Source organism: Clarias gariepinus, chromosome 4 (genome assembly GCF_024256425.1).
Source record: "Clarias gariepinus isolate MV-2021 ecotype Netherlands chromosome 4, CGAR_prim_01v2, whole genome shotgun sequence".
Lineage (NCBI taxonomy): Eukaryota > Metazoa > Chordata > Actinopteri > Siluriformes > Clariidae > Clarias > Clarias gariepinus.
The window spans coordinates 22,926,757-22,945,000 of NC_071103.1; the positions used below are offsets into that span (position 1 = coordinate 22,926,757).

The window sequence follows — 18,244 nt, forward strand, 5'->3', positions numbered from 1 at the left end:
AATAAATAAATAAATTTCCTTGGTGGCCTTAAGGATATATACAGTATATATATATATATACACACACACACACATACACTGACCACCTTATAGCAAAAGACTATTATATGTTTAATAGTCTTTTGTTATAAGGTTTTTGACCCCCTTTCGCCTTCAGAACTGCCTTAATTCTACGTGGCATTGATTCAACAAGGTGCTGAAAGCATTGTTTAGAAATGTTGGCCCATATTGATAGGATAGCATCTTGCAGTTGATGGAGATTTGTGGGATGCACATCCAGCGCACGAAGCTTCCATGATTCGAGCTTTGTGACATGGTGCATTATCCTGCTAGAAGTAGCCATCAGAGGATGGGTACATGGTGGTCATAAAGGGATGCACATGGTCAGAAACAATGCTCAGGTAGCCCGTGGCATTTAAACGATGCCCAATTGACACTAAGGGGCCTAAAGTGTGCCAAGAAAACATCCCCCACACCATTAAACCACCACCACCAGCATGCACAGTGGTAACAAGGCATGATGGGTCCATGTTCTCATTCTGTTTACGCCAAATTCTGACTCTACCATTTAAATGTCTCAACAGAAATCGAGACTCATATCAGACCAGGCAACATTTTTCCAGTCTTCAACTGTCCAATTGTGGTGAGCTCGTGCAAATTGTAGCCTCTTTTTCCTATTTGTAGTGGAGATGAGTGGTACCTGGTGGGGTCTTCTGCTGTTGTAGCCCATCCGCCTCAAGGTTGTGCGGGTTGTGGCTTCACAAATGCTTTGCTGCATACCTCGGTTGTAACGAGTGGTTATTTCAGTCAAAGTTTCTCTTCTATCAGCTTGAATCAGTCGGCCCATTCTCCTCTGACCTCTAGCATCAACAAGGCATTTTCGCCCACAGGACTGCCGCATACTGGATGTTTTTCTCTTCTCACACCATTCTTTGTAAACCCTAGAAATGGTTGTGCGTGAAAATCCCAGTAACTGAGCAGATTATAAAATACTTAGACTCAACAACCATGCCACGCTGAAAATTGCTTAAATCACCTTTCCTTCCCATTCTGGCATTCAGTTTGGAATTCAGGAGATTATCTTGACCAGGACCACACCCCTAAATGCATTAAAGCAACTGCCATGTGATTGGTTGATTCGATAATTGTATTAATGAGAAATTGAACAGGTGCTCCTAGTAATCCTTTAGGTGAGCGTGTGTATGTATATATATATATATATATATATATATACACATACACACACACACTGACTATTGAGTATAGGTACCATATATGTGGGGGCAAAATTATAATGGCTAGACAACTGGGTCAGAGCAACTCCAAACTGCGGCTCTTTTGGAATGTTTGCAGGCTGCAGTGGTTCTGACATACCAAATGTGAGCCAAGGGAGGTGGACTGGCAACAGGGTCATGAATGGCCAAGGCTTACTGACGCACATGGGAAGTGAAGGCTTGCCCGTGTAGTCCAGTAGAAGAGCTATTGTTGCTAGCATGTGTAATCCAATAAAAGAGCTACTGAAGCTTAAACTGAGGAAAAGGTTAATGCTGGTTCCAAAAGAAAGTGGCAAACTTTAGTGGCAAAGAAGGGGACCTAATTAAAATTAGGCAGGTGAGGTGGTAATAATCTTATGGCTAGTCAGTGTATGTATTTACAGGATGTTCTGTAAAGCCTTCATAATGGCTCTAATCTGAGGTGCTGATAATTGGTGATTTCTGAAGCTGATAACTCTAAACGAACTTCTCCTCTGCAGCAGAGGTAAGTCTTGGTCTTGCTTTCCAGGGTGTTCATGAGTGACAGATTAACGTTTTTTTTTTTATGCACATGATACTGTTCTTGCAACAACTATTCCAGAAAAGCAGACCTTCCTGTCTTATAATAACAACTGATTGTTATGGTTTTTTTGTTTAATTACCTAATGTGTTTCATTTCATAATTGTGAGGGGAAGAAAATCCAGTATTGTTCTAGAGTGCATCCAAACTTTAATTTTGATTATTGTCAATTTCATCATTCACCCTATTCCTACTATTCCTATATCATGATTCTGATATCTGACTATTCATATTCTTATACCATGATGTAACAATTGAGCTTGGTGAAGACTGATTCCTACAGAATATTAATGTGTGTAATAACAGCAGCTACCAGTGCTGCCTCTGTGTGTGGCTGACAGTAGTGCAAGAGCAATTTTCTGTAGATGACCATATAAAATGCACTGTAGGTCCAATTACACCCATATATTTCTTGAGAAAATACATGCATGCGTATATACACACAGTTAAATAAAACTCTGAATATAGTAAAATACATAGTTCAATATTTCAATGATTGTTGCAAAAGGTCCTACAGGTTTGTGTATACAATAATCAATTATTTCCCAAATGGAAAAAGAAAATATACAATTAAATGAAAGTGATAATTTATAAGAAATACAAACATACATGTTCCTTTTTCCTATTGATTCCTTCAGTTGGCATTCATCAAATAAAATTACACCCCTTTTTTGAAGCACTCATAGCTTGAATACACAAACATTCTATCTTTAATATTTAGCTTTAAGTTACATAATCTTACAAATATTTGGCACCACTAATCCAATTTACATTCTCAATATCATATGGTCATTGAAAAAAAGACTTTTAATGATGACTGAAAAACAAACCAGCATCGTAATGCCTCAAGAGGGCAGGCCTTACATGTCAAAGTTTGGAAGTCCTTGTTAAGTGATGCAAAATGGTTTTGCTTCTAACAACACTTTGTAGTTCCCTTTTCCTTTTCTATTCTAATACATGAGCACAGATAAATACAGACATGGTTTACATTTTTATCAGTTATATAGGAATACCAAATCAAATGAAAACATAGAAGCTGTTATGCTATGTAAGCATTGTGCTGGCATTACTTGGGTTCACTTGTCCCTCTGTGACTTGAAATGGTGACTGCAAATGTATACAGTTATTCTAACCGATCACAATGATGTAACATTTCTATTCTGCTGGGAGTACTCTTTTCCAGGGTGACATGTTCTCATCCAAGGACTGGAGGGCACAAGAACTCGCTTAATGGTTTAAGGAGTATAAAATCATGTGTTACAGCCTCCGTATTACATATTACGTATACATATTTGGAAGATTGTGAACCAAATTGTTGAAAAGCATTCTGCACCAAGATCATCAAAACACAAATTATTTTTTGGAAGAATGACCTCATCATCCCTCCCATAGAGTTTAGAGGTTTTAGCAGAATATATGCCAAGGAACAATTAAGCTATTCTGGGAGCTCATTGTGGCTAAACACCTTACTTTGACACTTTATGTTATTTTTCCTTTAATCTGTAAACTCATCTGCCCTCTGTCAACACACATACTCTCTGGTATAGACTTTTGCTTATCCAGTAACCTTTGACACGCAACACTGACGGCACAGATTGGCAAACCAACATGCCACATTTTCAGCATTACATATTGGTATATTTCCCTCACTCATTTTTCCCTTGCCTTAAGATTAAAGTATTTAAAAACCCAATGAAATCAAGCAAATGCTTAGAAATACCAAAGGAGAGTGCAGAGGATATCCCTGAAGTGAAGGACACAAACCCTTGAGCAAGTGTGTCTATATAGTAAGCACCCAGCCAAAAACAGCAGGGTAAGCATCATGCCATGGTGTAACCATAGCTTCCACAATGCAGTGCTACCAGCAGCCGGTCACAAAGGATGTCCTTGCTGGGGTATTCTGGGAGTTTCAGCATGTTGATACTTGGGGAGGGAGACAGAGAGACAGATCAGAATTATTTCTTCACAAATTGCAACAGAACAGCTGCATATGCTTAATGCCCTACCATACATAGAATATGCCTTTTGAAGCTCTAGTTGTCAACCTTCTTTTTTTGGTCCATGTCTTCCTGCTGTTTCTGCCAGTACATGTGATTATGTGTCTGAATTTTTTTTTTTATCATGCTATGGAGTTTTTGTTTCAATCACTGAAATCTTACAAAAGAGCCACACTGCCCTCTGGTGGCTGAATATAGTAAAATGTAGCTATGGCATGGTGTGGTGACAAAGTATGCGTTTCCTTATCCTATAACAGTAGGCAGCATGAGGTCTTCCTCATCACATGTAAACAGTAGGAGGTCTCCAGAGGTTTTGGGTTAGCGATTATTGATGGAAGTGTTTAAATAATGTACTAATAAAATTCACAAATCTTTCTCTTAAACTAAAAGAAACCCTAAATCTTATTCAACTTTTCAGATTAAGTTACAACTAACAACAAACGTATTTTTGTTATACCCTATGTAATGAGAAAACATTAAATAGAAAGTCAGGGGATCTGGAAGATGGAGTCCATATTTATTCTGTAAATAAATGGTCCTTAGTGTCTATTGATTGGGGGGGGCAACAGTCTGCTCACATGGAATCTGGGCAAAAATAGCAAACCAACTGCAAAGCATTCTAAAACTCACCATGTACTAGAGGTAGGCAATAGGTTGGAGGTGTAGGGCACAGCAGCAATGGTGAATTTCTGTAAGCCACTGCCACCCATAAGAAATGCAAATCCACCATGTGGAACACGAGAACTGGAAAGAGAGGGAAAAAAGTGAGGTAGAAAAATTAGATGAACAAAAACAAAATTTGAGTGTTGTGGATAAGTTGTAAATGTAAACTTAGTTGATAAGTATGAATAACATTATCTGTGCACTAAAATAAATAATAGACTTGAAGTAAAGTCTTACCTCCCAGTGACAAACTGTAACAAGAGAACCCGCTCCTCCTGAGTGAGACCCTCCACTACTTCCCAAAACCACTGCAAAACAAGAAAGCACAGAAATGTTTTTCACTTCTGTCTAGTGAATTTGCCATGCCCTGTAGAGGGCCGTTTCTAGTCCATAACATAAATCTGTAAATATTGTGTTAAGAAATGAGAGATGGCCTCTTCGATCAGTGTTGTGGGAACTTCAAACCTGAATGACTGGCTCCTCGAGGTCATAGCCACTTGTATACTCTGTGTTTCTCTTCCAGTCCATCACATCAATCTCTGGCATGCCAGAAAGCAGCAGCTCCTACACACGTGTGCGGTCATACGCAACACACACCACAACACACACACATTTAAGTTTAGAAACACAGCACAGAGCTATGTATGTATGAGCCCCATGACAACAGATTTAATCCATAACTCATCCAGCTCAGGCTGACTCATAACATGGCAAGGTAGTGCTCCCACAGCGTTTGACATTTCCCATAAACCCCTTTATAAAGGCACACATGTGCGAAGTACAACACAGAGAGGAGATGTGAAAAGTGCCTTTAATCACTGAACACACACTCCATGTGAAGAATATTGCAGGCTTTTTCAATGTTCCGATTACACGAGTGAGAGCCTGATAATAAGGACAAAGTGTGAGACAAAAAAGCACTTTGAAACATAGGCCCTCATTAAATGGTCCCTCTGAGGATTGTCAGTGGGCCCGACACACGAGCTTACAAATATATGCATGCTAGAGGCCCTTGGCACAGTAATTTCCCTGAGAGAGCATCAATCTGTTGGAGAATAGGGTGTCAGAGAGGAAAAAAGTGAGATAGGCCACCTGTGTGCTGAGACAGAAATAGAGAAAGGACAGAGAATAAGAGGAACGACTGTTAATGTGGAGCCTGAGGCCTTCAATAAGGCCCCAAGGCAAGGACAAAAAAGAATGAAAAAAAAGAAAAAGAGTGGCAGCTACTTTTTTCTGATAAATAATTTGTGTTATACTATAGAAATTATCATATTTTTGGTTGCATTACTTCTGTGCATGAAGCAGAAATCAGTGTATGGTCTTCTATTTTTACAGCTGTGTTACTTAAACTTTAAGGTACCACATGCTGAATGTTTAGTCTAGTCTATACTTAAAGGAGACGTTTTTAAATTGTAGGCCACTCTGCTTCTGGTGACGAGAACTGAGGGGTGCAGCAAAGACCTCACCTTTCCCCAACCGGCCCGTTCTCTCTGATGAATACGTACATGGCTAATGAGTACATTTAAAAAAAAATAAAAAATTTAGCTTTAATTGAGCTTATTAATATTTATTATTATGATTATGATTGTTATTATTTTTTTATTATTATTATTATTATTATTATTATTTTTTTTTTTTTTTGTATTATTATTATTATTTTTTTTTATTATTATTATTATTATTTAAAGCCTCGAAACCCAGCACACTTAAGTTATTGAAGTTATAGAAAAATGTTCACAGAATAAAGCCATTTAGTCATTCTATATTTTACTCGCTAACGAATTCTTTCTATCAGACTATTAACCTAATCCTGCACTTAGGATTGAATTAAAAGGTGTAAGCTTTTTTTTTAGGTGCCTAGCACAGAGATGAAACAGGGCAGATAAGGAGCTTTATCACTGGCCATTATGGAAAAGTTTTCAGAGTTGTTATATACCACTCTGTGCCATGTATACCATATATATACAAGCATTTCAGATGTTAAATTCATGCCTTTTCCACCACTTCCTCCAACTCTATATTAAAGCAATATGGTGGAAGGGTGACCTTGGGCTCACAGAGTCGCAATGATCTGAAATAACGATGCTGTCATCCATAACCTTTTTCGTGCACTCATATTAAATTTAAAGATCTCCAGGGGAGCCTGCAAAACTGTATTTAACTTGGTTAGCATGACCATAGTGAGACTGAATCAGTGGTTCAACACTTGCAGGTTAGCCAGGACACTGAATTCTTGGGCAATATTTAAAATAATTAAATAAATTAATCACTGTGTTTTTCTCATCTTTTAGAGCATTGGTAGTTCTATATTAAAGGACATGTGGAACTTATATCCCCTGACTCTCAAGAGCTCCTGGATAAAATCAACTGCTTTTTAAGTTTTTGAAAACAACTTAAAATCTAATTTCTTGTTGTCTTCTTTTTGTCTGCCATTAGTGTTATAAACTAGCTATTTTGACTTTATATTATCCATAGTCCGGCTTGTTTGGGCAAAACCGTCCCCAGTTCTCAAGGCCCTGCGTATGTCTTATTTGCCTGCTCTATTGTTCATATGCCAGTCTTCATTAGTTCCCCTCATGCTGTCATTTTTGTTTGTTATGTGCTTCTTTTGCACATTCATAACTTGGATATATCTATAATTTTCCTTTGTGTGTCCTGGGGGGTGGTGTTGCATTGGCCAGGCCAGAGAAATTTAGAGATGCAAAAGTGACAAAGGTCACATATAAATATAATTTCTCTAAAACCTAACTGTGCTTAAAAATCAAATATAGCTAGTACTCTCCAGTAGACATCTCATAATATTTAAACTGTACTCTTCACAGACTCTACTTTTCATTCACCCTAATTTAATCTATACTGACTGACTGTAATATAAACAGTTGCTTCCAGCATGAGTTTCCTAATATCACAAGATTTGATTCTCTGTGTAGGCTCAGCCAGAGAAGAATTGATTCCTACTTCTGAGAGCTGATTCCCCCTCCGCAATCATGTGAGAGATTTTCTCTGTAACTGCTGTCTTCTGCCCATAAGGGATTTCATGCCAAGGCCTCTGTAAAATGTTGCTAAAATTAAATAAAGCTAAACTGAACTGATCTATTGAGAATGATTGTGTGTGTGTGTGTGTGTGTGTGTGTGTGTGTGTGTGTGTGTGTGTGTGTGTGTGTGTGTGTGTATGTGTATGTGTATGTGTCAGTGGGTATGAGAAGAAAGAACGGAAAGAAAAAAAAAGAAAATGAAGGGGGAAAAGGGAAAAAAAATGAAAGAAAAGAACTTTACACTTGTGTAAAAATATATCAGCAAAAGATGAGCCAGGAGAAGCAAAATTTAGACCATTAACAAATTTGGGAGGCTACTGACCAGTTCATACTCGTCAAAGAGTTGAATGAGTGAAGGTGGAATGAAGGTGTGGAAGCCCTGCAGGAAAGCATTGATTTGAGGCTGAATGGCTCGAGTCATTCTCAACTCTGTCACTAGCTGCACATATTCAGCCTGACCGTGAGAGAGAGAGAGAGAGAGAGAGAGAGAGAAAGAGAGAGAGATTTATAATCAGTATTAACTCACATTATTGAATAATACTCAAACAAATAAGCTCAAACTGTTGGATTAGATTTTGATAACAGTTTTACTTTTTTTTTTTTTTCCCTGAATTTATGTCCTCACCTTGTTATCTTGGGTGACCTGAATACTGCTTCCTCCTGGTTTGAGTGGAACCTCTTCCATGGCTCCAAACACATCCGTTTCCACAGAAAAAGTGAGCTCCAAACCTAGGTCACTGATGTCATTATCCAGAATCCACTGCAGATTTTTGGCATATTCTGGATCAATGGAAGACACATCCTGATAATTCACTGGGATACCTGGACAGAATATACATGCTGGTCATTTTGTGCATATGTGAACAATATTTTAATTTAAATATGTTGTGCATATTAATGTGTCAAAGTGCTTCCTGTGCTTTACCCAGTATGTGTTTATAGAAGGAGCGGGTGAAATATATATTCACCAGCTGGCGATGATACAGGGCCAAGCCGAGGATTTGACCTGCAAACCGGAAGTAGTTCAGATGGTCTGGGTTGACTGAAGAGTTACTGTTGGGTTGAAATGTAGTACCTGTAAAAGACATACACAGGTCAAGAAAATAAAGGATTGTACATAAACAGCAGTGCTTTCTCAATGAGTATAGACTATAGAACCTCTGACCTATTATTCTCATATACAATAATTTCCAATATACATAGAGATACAGAGAAAAAGATAGTGCAGAAAGTTGAAGTTCAGTGGTTTAGACTTTGCACTACTAATTGTAAGATCAACCCCCCATTCTACCAAGCTGCCACTTCTGGGACCATTAGCAAGGCCCTCAACCCTGAGCTGATCAGTTGATGTGATGTCCAATTTACACCTGCTTAAAGTCACTGATACTTGACCACAAATACCGCAAAACACACACACACACACACACACACACACACACACACACACACACACACACACACACACACACACACACACATGCAAGACATACAACAAACACAGAAAATGGAAGACACATGCAGAAGGAAAAAAAACCAAGAGCCTGGAGAAAATCTCAACAAAGGCGCATATTAATAGTCAGCACATTGCAGAGTTACAGTTAGAATATTGCTTACCATCTGCCGATTGTGTGAACAGTGCGTAGTCTGGATTGATGATCTCATTAGAGAGAATGTCAAACCACTCTCTCACCACCCCCTGACCCTGAGACAGAGAAAGCGACAATGTAAGTACCATCTGCCAACATCACTAGCATAAGATCTGTTTCCCAAGACTGCAGCACAAGTCCAGATTAAAGAGAACTGTATTGTGTACTAAAGCCCAGCACAGCTGAAAATCTGAAAGCTGAGAACATGAAAAACCTGCTTGCTGAGGAAATAGAAAAGATATTTTCAAACTGACCATTCCCTCTTCACCATGAAATCGTACTGCAATGCCCTGCTTGAGCTTCTCGTTGGTGAACTTGGACACGACCTCGCAGCTGCTGCGGAATATGGACTCTAAAAATATAAGACAAAGTGCCATGATTAAGATCTAAATCTAAACAGTGTGTGTAAATAAAAGGTAGGAGTGGTCAGGACAGGAATGCTTGTACCTCTGTGAATCAGTAAAATGTCATTCTCATTAACAGGCCGATGGACCATATCCGAGTCAGGCTGTCCAGCAAGGAGATGCTCATAAAACCATTCACACCTGTCCTTAAACGGCTATGGAACAAAAGAATCATTTAAACTGAGTCATATTGATTAGCCACTCACATCATATACTTTGCCCAAAGAGCAGTCGTCTGGCCTTTTAAACACCAATTCATTACATTATAAACTACCAGCCCTGCCTTAGTAAAGTGAAGATAATGGGGGAAAGGAACGCTTTAGCTATACAGAGAGGAGAGACTGCAACCCATTTGCATAATATTTAAATGACTTTATTCATGATGCAAAGAGGGGGAAGTCTGCAAGACGTACAAATTAATAAGACTGAAAGGAACCCTTTCCTCTAGGGGCACCTGGAGCATGCGAAGAGGAAAATCAAGAGATGAAATCGGATTCGGCAAGTTAAAGTCTGTAATTAAAATGGCACCGCATTCCCCAGTGGACCGTAATCTAGAGGTAACGAGGCTGAGCATGCAGTAGCTCAAATATGAATACCAAAAACTTTGTGAAGACGACATAGTAAAGCAGCAGTTAAAATTTATGAAACCATATAAAGGACCTTAATACAAGCGTTATCTGCAGCATAATAACACAGTTAAATGATCCTAGCTGAGTGAGACAGGTGTTTGAAAGTCTATCAACCCAAGTCCCAAGAGTTCTACAGCACAAAAGGTCACTTCTGTAAAATCAAACAAAGGGCTACATTGGAAGTGATGCCTTAACATGTTCACTGGATGACATACCTGGCCTTTGATTATGTGCATGAAGCGAGACATGAGCTCTGGACATTCCAACAGGAAATGGAAGTGGTTAAAGATTATCTTTGGGTTCCTGGGGGGACGAAAATGAGAAAACATATAGAGATTTAAAATGTTTGACTTTGAAAAGTTACTGTCATGGACAACAAGACACAGTTAAAGAAAGTCAATCCTCACATACCTGGTTACAAAACACTTAAGTACTTCATCATGCTTGCAAACAAACTCAATGAATCGAGGAGATGTCATGCTAGGCGGGGAAAGAGAGACAGATGCATAATAAGTTATCTGAATGAAAAAAAGCTATAGAAACAGAGTGCTAAGAGAAGCAAAGTGTATTAGAACTTTAATTACAAACTCATTACAGCCATTGAGCCATTAGAAAACACAATGTAGTTGAATTATTTAAAGGGTGATTTTCAAAATCATCATTCCGGTCTAATGATAAGGGCAGTCCAAAATATACAAAACAACAAGAGACATCTCACTAGATCCTGCCAAGAGATCATCAATTCAGTGGTAATTAAAAACCTATTTAATTTCCTAATTACATGCAGTTAGAAAGCTTCAGGGGTAAGAGAACTGTGAGGCAGCATTATTTTCTTGTTTATTTCAGTGACTGTTATACAAAGCTGAGCGCGGATTAAAATAATTATACTGCTGAAAAGAAAAATCAGTTGAAGAAAATTTTACATTACTATATGCATTTGTCTTCTTAAGCACTCCATTCCCATGTTTTAATATTCTACATTGCTTTATCATGGCTTTTCACTCTACAGTGTGTCTTGTGTTTAGACTAGGGTTAAAACTGCAGATTCTAATAATAGTTGTGTGATTAGATCAAACAGTACATATTATGATTATTGGACAACTGTGACTATACAACTATTTAAATCTTTATTTTAAAATGCAATATTTACATACAGTAAGTAGACTTGTGCAATTAATGCCATTATTCACTTTATGTACAAGTCCATCAAAATCTATGTGCACCCTTGAAATGAGAAAATATTGGAATTTAAAATAAATAAATAAGTCATATTTAGATTTTCAAAATATGAGAAAGCTGTATAGTTTTAACAAACTAGATTCTAACAAATCTTTCTTTTAAATAAACAATTTGTACAATTACAGGGCATGCAATGTTTTTAGCAAAATGATGATTTCAGAGTTACCGGAAAACAACCATTTTGTTACAAAGTTACTGGCAAACAACTATATATATTTTTTTTTTGGTGTAAGCATGGTTTGAAGGTACAATATATCTGTAATCATTAAAAAGAACATTTCTAAATGGGTGCAAAATGTCCATTACTATTGTTTACCAGTAAAAGTCAAACCCATCTACAGAAGAATTCTGACACTTACATAAAATGCAAGTTTATAGCGAAAAAAGCAACAAAAAATATTTAAATAAACTATGAAATTAGTTAATTATTTTGTAGAATTTTTAGCTTGATCATGTGTATATAAAATTATTTGTTGTGTGGAAGACATTTTGATATCTTTTAAATCTTCAGTGCTGTAATGCTTAGTATAATATCTAAAGCCCCTGCTTTTAGTAGACAGAGTAATAGACAAAATACATCAGGTAATAAAAATGAAGCTGGATAAGCAATAACCTTAATATTTAGATGAACGATGATTAGCATATGGCAAAAGGCACCACCATGACATCCACTAATACATTATTAAATGTGCCTCCGTTGGTTTAAAACATTTTAAATAATTAAACTAAAAAGAATTCAAACAATAAACAGAGTATTAAGGTAAGGAAAATAACATACAAATATCTAGTGGCAAACAAATAAAAATTTGTTATATGCATTGTTTAATCGGTTCCATTTAGAAAGTAAACAAGTGTTGTTTTAAAAAGTGTCATTATGTAAATGTTAAGAATTCCTCTGTAAGGGTAAGAGGTTATTCTTACCCCTGTGGCATCTGGCAGGAGCAACACATATAGAACGCCTGAATTACTGCACTCAACCGGTTGGCAGTCATGGAGATTACATCCTGACCATCTACATAAGCATTGGGCACCTTCATCACCACCTCAGGATCCAGTGATGAGGATAAAAGGTCAGGGGTCTCCTCAGCAATGGAAGAACCAACCTCCCGCTGCTTTAAAAGAAGTGAGGCGATGTCACTTCCTGGAGAAGAAGAGGCAGTGTCTCCACATTTCCTATCCAACTCTGTGGAGATGAGCACCAGCCATTCGTCCAAAGAGTGCCACAGCAGCTCCAGAGGCTGAGAACAAGCACCCAAATGACATAAAATTAAAAAATCTTTCTCACACATTATGAGATTACAAATGATTGAGTTAGACTGCTCACAATGTTTAGAGCTATACTCTGTTTTACATACGAATTAATTATGTAGCTTTAACTCAGCTGCTGAAAAAATAATGTCCATCTTAATATACAATCCTCTCTAAAAAAAAAAAAAACCCATTAGAATGGCAAGGGCAATACACTGAAGCCATTTGGGTAGATCAAAAGATGAATATTTAACCTTTGGTGCCAAGAAAGTCTCCTCTTCAGGAGGGGGAATACACGGTCATTTGGGTTAATGTATGAGGACTGACTAGGCCAGTATAAATCCTTCTCCTAAACCAAAATACCTTTTTTAATATTGAAGTGTTTTATGTTGTGTTTTATGAGTCATTGTCTTGTGACCTGATGAAGTTCCTCCTGATTAGACAGGATGCACTTCTCTGTAAACTGGCAAAAAAGAATGTATCTGTGGACCACTGAACTTATGTTGCTGCCATTCATGTAAGTCCAAGCCATGACATTACCTTGACTGTGATTCACTATGTTCTGGATCATGACCAGATCCTTTTCTATCCACACCTTGGACTTTCCATCACTTTGATAAAGGTTACTTTTGGTTTCAGAATCTTTATGGCTTGTCTCTGTATCTCTTTGCAAATTCCAATTTAGCCTTCTTATTCTTACTGCTAATACGATGTGGCTATAGCTCTTCACTCAAACTAATCTTTAAATGGTGGATTCTAAGAACCTCACTCCTGCGTTTTTGGAGATGTCGATGATGTCAATAACTTTTATACTGCTTCCTTGGCCAACCTGTTTGATGTCTGGCTATAAGTGCCAAAGTGGTTCCTTTTTCTTTTTTATTCTATTCCATTTTTGTATCGGCTATGATCAATTCTTGTGCAGTGCCTCAAAATGAGTTTCACTATTTTATGAGTTTGGACACTGCAACCATTGACAACTGGCGTTTTATTATGTTGTGTTATTTAATGTTGCTTTTTTCTTTACAGCAACAAATACAGTCTTCACAGGTGAAACCCTGGGCTCAATCCAAGGGCAGACATTCATAGCTATTACCTGTTCAAAGAGTTACTTCAACAAAGTACACCTGGGCAACAAGAAACTGTCAAGCAAGTCACTGTCCATCAGTCACATATTATGGTATACTTATAAACTAGTTAATTGAAACAAAAATGGCATGTTCTAAGTTGCTTGAGACATCTAAAAAATGTGTTTTTCAAATTCAAAAGTCTACATTATATGATATGAAATCAATTGCTTTGCTGTTCCAATAGAATCAAAAAGGAAATATCCTACAAAAATGTTTTTTTAAAAAATAAATAAAAAAAAACATTCAGTCCCACTAAAAAAAAACATGTATAATTTATTTATCAATGAGCACATCACATAAACTAAAACACTGGCATAAATTAGACTATTCAATGTAGTGGATTTTAAAACCATCATTAAATGGGTGTTTTTTTTTGTTTTTTTTTTACACATTATGTTTTTTCATTTCATTATTTAGTATCACAAGGCTGCATTTGAGTTTAGTTTGCAATTAGGCCTAATTGATGCAGACATTAAAACAAAATGCAAAATAACTGGATCAAGTGCTATTTTAAACACTGCCAAATAATGAGAGAGAAAGCAACACTTAAAATAAAATATACCAATGCACCAATATATTAACAATGTACTAAGCCCATGGTCGATGTTTATTTTACTGGTTACCATCTTCCCATTCATGAAACGTTAGGTTTTTTTTTATGTCACCCTGTATTACAGTTGACAGCAAAAAATCAATTAATATTTAGCAACTTTAGAGGCAAAAAACATCATTAGAAAATAATGAATTTGTCGTATTACCCATACAGTACCAAAATATGCATTTGAGTGAAAAACAAAAATTCAGTCCTGCCAAGAAAGGCACACCTTTGAAAAATAGTACCATTCCATAATGTTTTGTTTTTATTAGTTAGATTATATGCAATTTTCTTGTCTTATGACCAACCATTTTTCTCTTTTACATTAGCATGCTTTTCACTTTTCATCTGAACAATAAATCAGATTTCAGCACCCAAAGTAAACATATGAAAATGTATAAAAGGCTGAGTGTGTCAGGAATCTATTAATTACCATAAGCTACCACAATATGCATAAGTTGGTAAAAATATTGTATTGAGCTATTTGTAAAGGAGCATGGCAAGATCTCCAAGTAGCCTAGAGTATATGTAAAATACCCCCAACTGTGGCTTATATTTAGTTCTACATGAATTAATTAATTTATAGTTTAGATACCAAACATAATAGTGGGTAAATGAGACACCAGACTAGCAACATAAAATATTCTTTACAAATTTAAGCAACGAGCACCCTCTTCAGGGCAAATCACTTCAGCGCACCTTTAACAACTGACTGGATTAAGTTTGCTGTAATAAGAGACAATAGAGGCACAGCTAAATGTAGCACACACTGACCTTAAAGACCTGACTGCGTGGAGTTTTGTTCCCATTGTATCCCATGTCTATGCCAGTGTTAGGAGAGGTCGGACCCAGGCGGAATACATGGCAGAAGAGCCGCACTATTCTGAGCAGACTCTTCATCTGGGCCTCATAACTACTAGACAAACTAAGAAGGAAAAAGAAAAGGATGAAGGAGTTACATTTTTTATTGGACGCTCATTTATTTATTTATATTTTTATTAGGAGTAAAGTATCTCCGCATTTGAGATGAAGCCTACCTTAGCAACTTATGTCCATTGGTAGTGGCCACCTCAGCCAGGCTGGTAAGGGTCCTTTGATAATTGGAGTCATTCTGTTGAGATACATACTCAAGAACCTGCCTGAGCTGAAGTCATATATAGAAGCAAACATTTTTTTATTTTTATATACCTATATACACTTGTATACATTTATTTAGTATGTTGTCAAAAATAAGGGAATTTTTTGTGAAAATTCTCACCATGTTCTCTTTTATGTCATCATTTTGTGTCATCTGAATGAGTGCCTGAAACAGCCTTCCATTATACTGCATAAGAATCTCACATGTTTCACCATAACCACCCTTGACAATGTAAGACATATGTATAAGAATCAATGAACACATCTTTACCCAAATGTAGACTACATATCCAATGAGTTAGACCCAGGCCCTCAGAATTGGGCATCACTGCCCTATACACCTCTTACCTGCACACAAAGGTCAAGTGGGGTGACTCCATTCTTGTCCGGCAAGTACTTAGCACCCCTGTGGAGCAGAATTTGAGCGGTGTCCCTCTGGCCATGGCTGTGAGTGTGACAAATTGAGCACATATATTAGCATCTACAGACTTCTGGACAATACCAAAGTGCCACAACAGTACAATCAACAAGGTCATAAGCACACCTTCGGTGAAAAGATGGACAATGGAATATACTTTTGTGTTTAATTTCCCTTTTCATAAATCTCCCCATATGTCAGTACAACTGATGCTGTCAGTGTCATAAGGCAGAGGGTATTTGCCTTTGCATATTTTCAAGATTAGTCATTATGAGTGTTTTTACTGAGCATTTCCAGGTGGCTCAACATGCTTCATATGATAATCACTTGACTTGTATAACTCTGTAGATACCTGAGCAAATTAGTAAATCATTGGGAGTCACCCCTGTGGCCAGATCTATTTGCCTCCATACCCCTCAAGCACAGGTGGCAGATGTTATAGATTAAAACCAAATCCACAAGAGGCTTATCAGCTGTGTATATCTTTACTGGTGCATTAATCAGGCATTAAATCAAGTGATGGAAATATGACATGTGGTAAAATAAGAAGACTGCTGGACCCTACTTTTAACAAAGCCATGTGGTGTTATGATAACATTTGCTTATTTGCACAATGCAGTCTCCTTTATTTCATTACACAATACCATGCCGGCCACATATATTCAATATTGATGCAAGACATAATGGCACACTTTGCCTTAACATTAACAAAGACAATGTCTCAAATCTTGCACAACACAGTTCGATACTGTATTATTGTAGAGTATTAATGACCTAGTTGCTATCACCTAAAATATCACACCTGGTAAATTTAACACAAACATGTATTGATTGACAGTATCTCATATTAAAGACAAAGCATAGAATAAACCTTTCAGAGCTTCTTCAAAAGATGGTTACTTAATAATGTGTTTGAATTATTTATAAGAAAAGGTGCCTTGTTTGTATGCATGTACAAGCAAGTCCAAGTAGCCTGCCATTGACTGCCATTTGTAATTGAAATGGCAGAATAGAGGAGCATTGTTGCTTGGCAACCCACCCATCCAAATGTAGGATGTATCTAAGTATGATACACAAGAGAGAAAAGAAAATCTCCTTAGTCTCTGCATTCTCATCAAATGACAGTCTTATAGTCTACCCTAAGACAAAAATTGATGATTATCTTTGTTATTCTTAATTCACTACCTTAAACACAGAGTTGGAAGAGACAGAAGTAGTTAGTTGGAAGGATATTAAAAGTCATAGGTTCTCAGATTCTGGACTCTGGACCTTTAAACTGGAGGCATATCAATTATATGCTCGCACTAAAGCAACTGCTTTGGTGGTATTAATAGTGAAGGAGATAATTATCCTACTGACCTGCAAGCAAAGTAGAGAGGGGTTGCTCCAGAGACATTTGGCCTATTAATGTCTGCTCCACTGTCCAGAAGGCATAGCACCGTCTGAAGGACACATCATAAACCATCCACATCATCAGTTTTCAATGCCATATTTAACATAAAATCTCCCATCAGGAATATTTAATTGTGGTGCATGTCACAACACAGCCAGAAGAACATTTTATACAGAATATTTAAATGCTTGATGCGGTGGTTCTAAAGGAATGAAATAAAAAAGGTACAAAAGTCTAAGTAGATACTCATCATCCAATTTCTATAACTAAACTAAGTTATATACATTCCCAGTCCTACATACAGTACCCCACGCTTTTCACCCTGTAAACAAGTTGTTTGGCTCTGTATACTGAAACCTGATAGGCAGTTGCATATTGTATATGTATATTTTATGAGGTAATATCACATGCCAGCCATGTGATTCATACTAAGAAAAACTGTGTCTTAAACAAAATGTTCAGAAATGTTCAGATGAAATGACTGTAGAACCTTGATTTTTTTTTAGGGTAAATTTTTTTGGGCTACAGTCACACACCATCAGTAAAATATTTCAAGTCTTTTTTAAACTTGATTATGGCTTTCAGGCCATGAAAAAAAAAAAAAAAAAAAACAGTATCTAATTTTTAAATATTTTATATGATCAATACAGAAACACCAAGAAGTAATATCTTAATTTATGCACTCAATACTTTGTGTTGTAAATCCTTTTTTTAATTGATTTTAGGAAATATTCAAATAATTTAAAATAAGAGATTTTCATGAGCTGTAAAATGGAATTTTTAAAATGAAAAAGCAAATGTTAAAAATTTTTCACTATGTGTAATGAATTTATGACCATGAATATTTCACTTTTTGAATTAGATTCTAAAAAAAACTTTC

General features: G+C 36.8%; 1 protein-coding gene across 3 annotated transcripts in view; it reads right to left on the reverse strand.

Moving 5' to 3' along the window:
• Window positions 1–2,223: 2,223 nt before the first annotated feature.
• hace1 (HECT domain and ankyrin repeat containing E3 ubiquitin protein ligase 1) overlaps window positions 2,224–18,244 on the reverse strand; it is a 21,769-nt gene continuing 5,748 nt past the window's right edge. For all 3 annotated transcript variants that reach the window (XM_053494576.1, XM_053494578.1, XM_053494577.1), the window contains 18 exons: window positions 17,331–17,413; window positions 15,902–15,998; window positions 15,675–15,776; window positions 15,454–15,560; window positions 15,191–15,341; window positions 12,368–12,684; window positions 10,619–10,687; window positions 10,423–10,510; window positions 9,622–9,733; window positions 9,429–9,526; window positions 9,143–9,230; window positions 8,454–8,603; window positions 8,154–8,350; window positions 7,851–7,982; window positions 4,959–5,057; window positions 4,731–4,801; window positions 4,461–4,574; window positions 2,224–3,756 (listed from right to left, as the gene is read on the reverse strand). In XM_053494576.1, coding sequence (XP_053350551.1) covers window positions 3,654–3,756; window positions 4,461–4,574; window positions 4,731–4,801; window positions 4,959–5,057; window positions 7,851–7,982; window positions 8,154–8,350; window positions 8,454–8,603; window positions 9,143–9,230; window positions 9,429–9,526; window positions 9,622–9,733; window positions 10,423–10,510; window positions 10,619–10,687; window positions 12,368–12,684; window positions 15,191–15,341; window positions 15,454–15,560; window positions 15,675–15,776; window positions 15,902–15,998; window positions 17,331–17,413 — 2,178 coding nt within the window. In that variant the 3' untranslated portion in view covers window positions 2,224–3,653. The remainder of the gene's footprint in view (window positions 3,757–4,460; window positions 4,575–4,730; window positions 4,802–4,958; window positions 5,058–7,850; window positions 7,983–8,153; window positions 8,351–8,453; window positions 8,604–9,142; window positions 9,231–9,428; window positions 9,527–9,621; window positions 9,734–10,422; window positions 10,511–10,618; window positions 10,688–12,367; window positions 12,685–15,190; window positions 15,342–15,453; window positions 15,561–15,674; window positions 15,777–15,901; window positions 15,999–17,330; window positions 17,414–18,244) is intronic.